The 5,648-nt window shown below is 43.3% G+C and overlaps 1 protein-coding gene across 1 annotated transcript; it reads right to left on the bottom strand.

The window, feature by feature from the left end:
- Positions 1-366: 366 nt before the first annotated feature.
- LOC119728828 (GS homeobox 1-like) lies at positions 367-4,172 on the bottom strand. Its single transcript, XM_038201225.1, has 2 exons — positions 3,508-4,172; positions 367-1,225 (listed from the first exon to the last, which is right to left on the bottom strand). The coding sequence occupies exons 1-2, from the start codon at positions 3,980-3,982 to the stop codon at positions 858-860; spliced, it is 843 nt and encodes a 280-aa protein (XP_038057153.1). The 5' UTR covers positions 3,983-4,172; the 3' UTR covers positions 367-857.
- Positions 4,173-5,648: the final 1,476 nt, after the last annotated feature.

The raw sequence follows: 5,648 nt of genomic DNA, 5'->3' as shown, positions 1-5,648 counted from the left end.
TTATGCGTAAACCGGGAGTGAGAGCGAGTGATTCGCATTTGGGCATATAACATGATTCGGACAGCTTTCTGAAAGACGGACATTCAAATAGGAAATGCAAAACGCACCGTTAGAAATTGTACTCTGTTCTTTTTTTAATCCTTTGTACTTTTCGGTGAAAAAAATTGGGAAATTATATAGACCTACTATAACTTGACGAGAAACGGGACCAGTGCTTATAAATTAAGCCTCAATGAACACGAGTACTTTTGTTCAAAAAAGGATTACCTTTTTAAAATTAAATATTTGTTTTAATGAGAAGTTGTTTTTAATTTGGGACTTTGAGCTCATAAGACTCTGTTGATTGTTTTGAATTCTTCATTACTTCATTATTTCGATCGTAGTCAGACTACAAATTTAGTTTATCAAAACACACAGATTATATCTGTGTATACAAAAGAAAGTATATAAACAGTATAAAAAGTTTGTTATTATTTCATCCCATTTCAATTATTATTTACATCAAAGAGGACAAGAGTTACGGCAACAGTGGCACAAATGTTGCGCAAAGTTACCCATAATTCTGGTTTCTTTTCTTAATATAAAACAAAATGTATATAGTAATACTGTGTGTAGACAGTGATCGAATCTTGCCATGTTTGAAGAAAGAGGCAACACCGAGGAGTTTTGCGGCCACTTTCTACGAGTACCTTAAAATAGCCGCTATAGAAAAATGTTGGCTGTTAGAACTACCATTCTGGCTTCCATTCTATGCAACCAACAGTTTACATGTCATACATTAAAATTAGATAAATAAATCCAACTTTAATTTGGATTTTTAAAAGTCTTTTTTTCCCCGTTTTTTGTGTTTCAAGTTTTCAATCTCTCTCCGGCTGCCGCTTGTCTTCGGCGTCGATGGGCGCACGCGCAGAACTGCCGGGCGAGGAAGAGCGAGCCCGGCCGTTGCTGTTGCTGGCCCGCGATGACGTCATCCGCTGGCACTTGCAGTCACGTGACTGGACCTTGGTCTCCTTCTTGTACTTGACCCGCCGGTTCTGGAACCAGATCTTGACCTGTTTCTCGCTCAGGTTCAGGTAGGTGGCGATCTCGATGCGGCGGAGGCGCGACAGGTACATGTTGGAGGCGAACTCTCGCTCTAGCTCCAGGAGCTGCGTGCTGGTGAAGGCGGTGCGGATGCGCTTGCTGCTAGACAGGTGGTCCTGGTCCATTCCCGAATGGTCGAGAGCTGCAAGAAAACAAAAAACATGGCGGTCACGCACATGATCAGTTTAAAATACGCTTGGTCCATTCCCGAATGGTCAAAAGCTACAAGAAAACAAAAAAAAACATGGCGGTCACGTACACGATCAGTTTCGTTCCCGAATGATTCAGAGCTGATTGAAAAAAATACAAAATACAAATACTTTGGGGAAAGAATGCGTGGAACCATCTCGAAATGTCCAGAAAATTTTTCAGACGAAATCCCGCATCAAAGTCTTAATTGTGTATTCTAAATCTGTTTCAACCATTTAGGTCCATTTTATTGCCGGTTGGAGTAGAAAGTCGAAGAGAAAAAAAAGCAAAACATGATGAAAACATCTCGTGCTTTAGAAAAATGTCACAACTATCGGTGGAGATGAAGACAAGTTTTGAAAACTGCAGTGAAGTTCAAATCATGTAAAAAGAGTTTAAAGTTAGCTGGTCACATTGAACAATTTAACTGTAACGCTTCGCGTGGCGTCATCGTCTAGTATATTATATTTGGATGCAAAGTCGTATTCCATTTTTAAACGGGAGTAGCGTAACTGGCCATCCAAAGGTATTTATGGCAAAAAACGGGGTCGACTTCGATTGACAATGGTTCATTTCCCACTCCCTAAGCGACCGTTCTTAATGCTTAAACATTAAACAACACATTTCCCCTGTTAATTGCATATTTTTTTATGCAATGACACAAAAGTCTTTTATTTGCAATATTCAAGCGTGAAAATCTTAATTAATTTACTTTGCAATTTTCGGTGTTTTTTCCTTGGTTTTTGTTGTTGTTGTTGGAACAATGGTAATTTATTGCTGCCTAACTTTTCCAAGTCTTTAATCGGCACACACGAAATTTTCCCTTTTTTTAGCTGTTCGAGTCTTTCACACACCGAAGGCCTATATGAACTTAGAAACCTACGTCGGAAAAGAAATGTCCGATCCAGGACCAATCTTTCTCAGTCAGGTAGGGCTTACTTAAAAGTTACTTAATTTGGACATTATACTTAGGAAATTCGATCCTAGTTTTACAGTCAGAAAAAAAAATCCAAGGTACTCGAGTGATGATTCCGTGCGTGTGAGCCTACGCGCCTGACAGCCAATAAGCTGATAGCCAATAAGCCCATAATTGGTCCAAAAATACTCAATGAATTTGCCCTTGCCCTTTAAACAATGCATTTTGTGTGATTATGGCGTTCAAGAAAATATATAAAAATGGAGCAGTCTGTGCAAAGGTTATCTGTCCCGTATTTAGGGTCCATTTTCACACCCAATCCAAGAGAAAGTACACAAAAGAGCTTTTTATCGATAATTGGTGTTTGTGAATGTGAGCTCACCAGCGTCAACATTTCCACGCAAATATCTGACGCTGTTATCTCTAAATAAGATTAAGCACAAATGAGGGGCAAAATCGCACGTAGATTAAAGTCCAGTATTTCGGTTTTTTAAATATTATCTTGCCTATTTCGCAATATTCGACTGATGATAAAGTAACAGTACTAATTCTGTCCTGTGTCGATAACCCTACGACATCCCCCAACGCTGGGAATACTACATCTGGGCGCATACCGATCACCCGTGCTGAAATCATCTGTCATTTCCCACGTCCAAAATATGCACTGATTTTTGTTCTTTCTCCAAAATCCAAAGTGAGAATGACAGAACGGCAACACATCACTTCCGATCGATTTTCAATCTCTTTTTTTTATCGAGTATAATATGGATACAAAGGTTTTTTTTTTTTAACGGGGATCGAGTACGCTTAGTGTCACATCTCGTAAAGATAAAGACTTTTGATGGAAGCCGTTTGGTATCGAATTTCTCGATTACGAGGAATCGATACTGACCAAGTGATCGTTGGCGCGCTCAGAGTTACGTGTCTGTAGAACAATGAGCACCAAAAACAAAGGATAAAACAAGAAAGAACATGGGAGTCGGCAAACTTTGGGTGTAAATCAGTTTAAACTAACTCTTAATAAAAAGAAAACAGTTTTCTTATGAAATTAACTTAATTAATTTGAAAATTTTAGTAATGGAAAAGAAATGAAAGTTTCGCACTTGCTTAGCTTTGTTTTGAATAAAGCCCATGATCAACGTATTGGTCATTTTTTTTTCGTTATTCAAAAAAATAACATTGAATGCTTTTTTGTTAGTCTAAAATGACATTATCTATTAAGAAAAACTAGATGAAAACTCAAGATGTCAGACGCTAAACTGTAATTTAAAAAATGAAATCAAAACAAGAAAAATATTGATAAAAATTCTTCGGCTTACCCATGGGTAGGTATTGGAGTCTCCTCGGGTCTATGGTGGGGCGGTAGCTTGTGTGGGAGGATGGCGGCGTGTGCTGGCTCATACTATGGGGAGGGGGAAGCCCCAGACTTGACGGGTGAAGGTGATGGTCCCGGCAGGACTCGAGGTAACTTCTGGTGGGGAGCATGCGGTGATGCTCGCTGGGCGAGTGATGCGACGGTGCTAGGCTGGCGAGCGGGGACTTGAAGACGGCCACCGCCGCGGAGGTCGGGGGAGGCATCCCGGGCAGACGGCCCACGCAGGTCGCCTGGCTCTGGTCCCGTACGCAGATGGGACAGGTGGGTATGGTGTCCGTGTGATGGGTCTGGTAGCATCTCAGACTCTTGGGCTCACCGTTAGTGCGGAGGTGCATGGAGGGAGGGGTGCGTGGGTGCTCCCTCTCGCTAGACGGGGGCTGGTTTAAAATCAGCGAGTCCACGTAAAAAGACCGAGACATGATTCAGTTGAGAGAGAAAAAAAGTTTGGCGATTTTCTTCCCGAGATCTTGGAAGAGTGAGGACACTTGTCTCGTAGACAATGCCCTGTCGTTCACGGAATGTTTGTTGTTGAGAAGTTGGTAGCGTGGCCCGTGCGATGCGGTGCGCTGGGTTCAGGCTGATGGCTCATCAGGCCGGGTAGCGGCGCCCTTTTATACCGTCCAGCAAACCCACCAACCCCCTTGCCCTGGCCTCGCTCGGCTCGGGTCGACTCGGGCTTAGATCAGGTAGGCTATTGGCGGTTCTGACATTGAACTGCGAACCGTATCTGCCCCCCTCCGTTAAACCACACTTGTGTAGTCTAATCTTTATTATGACTCTCATCATTACTATGCAAACATCACGGCCGGCAGGCTTGGTCCACTACCCCCCCCCCCTTTGCTTTTTCCAATTTTTTTCTCTCTGATCACTCACTGTATTTTTTCTCTATTTTTTTTATGGATACCCCAACCGCATTGTTCCGGGGGGAGCCTCACATGTAATGTCATGCTTGGGGCTCACTCGTCATTGATGGCGATTCCTCACGCGTGCCGGCCACGCGAGTCGGCTTTCTGGAGCGGAAAAACTACACACACGCTCGTTGAGGTTGCCAACAAACTTGCAAGACTTCAAGGGGGGGGGGGGGGGGTGAGGGAGAGCCGTGGGGCATTACGGTAGCTCATGACCAGGGACAACCCCCGGTCCGAGTAAGTGACCAGTGGTCGACCAATCCTATCTTTGCTCCCTCCCTTTCACGGTTGGCTTAGCAGCTGAAGGGATTTCCACAACCCTCCGCTGGCAGCTCATGATATGAAATTAATGAAACATACGCAGCGAATTCTATCCTCTTCGGTACAGTCTTAAAGCGTCATCAAACTCTGCCAATACAACACTCGCAGGCAATCCTCATACGAGGTCAAGTAGGCCTGCGACATGATGTTTACCACTCTATCACATCCGAAACACGGGAGTAAATCTACAAATGAACAAATATAGCTTCCTAACTAGACAAATTCAAGTTTTTAAACGTCTGCAACACAGAAGAATACTTTTTTAACACAATTTCGAAACACAATTTCTATCTGGCAATAGCTATGATTACTTTCATTACCAAAAAAAAAAAAAAGAGGGAGGAAATTCTTGCGACTTCAATAAAAACGCACTCATTTGTTACAAAACTCGATGGAGTTTGATTTGGATTCTGAGATAATGGGCGAAATCTGTCAATGATAGGATTATACGAGCCTGAATCAATAGAGGCGTACGCGAGGTGCATCGTCCACGGAATTCGGCAGTTTGCCGTTGGGGGGATTGGACCGCAAACTGCCCACTGCCGGTACCCAAGCAAACACGGTCAGTATCGCCTAAGGCGCCGTATAATTTCACCCCATTGCCTATAATATACCGGGACAAGACCAGTTCCCCGTTGTATACACAATCGTTCAAGAGAAGGATTTTTTTCAGTCTGAAGGGTGAGTAAATACGGAACAAAGAGGGGTCGTTTTGGTTCGTTCAGAAGCCACAACGGTTGTGCCATAGACCACCCTTCGATGCAGCCCCACCAAACAAGTTATTTTATTCTTCAACGAGCGGGCACTGGCGATTTTGGTCCGGGGTTGATAGCATCGACTGGCCCGCAATCACTGC

Source organism: Patiria miniata, unplaced genomic scaffold (genome assembly GCF_015706575.1).
Source record: "Patiria miniata isolate m_02_andy unplaced genomic scaffold, ASM1570657v1 HiC_scaffold_20, whole genome shotgun sequence".
Lineage (NCBI taxonomy): Eukaryota > Metazoa > Echinodermata > Asteroidea > Valvatida > Asterinidae > Patiria > Patiria miniata.
Note: the sequence above shows the minus strand (reverse complement) of the source record. Positions and strands in the feature narration are given on the sequence as shown.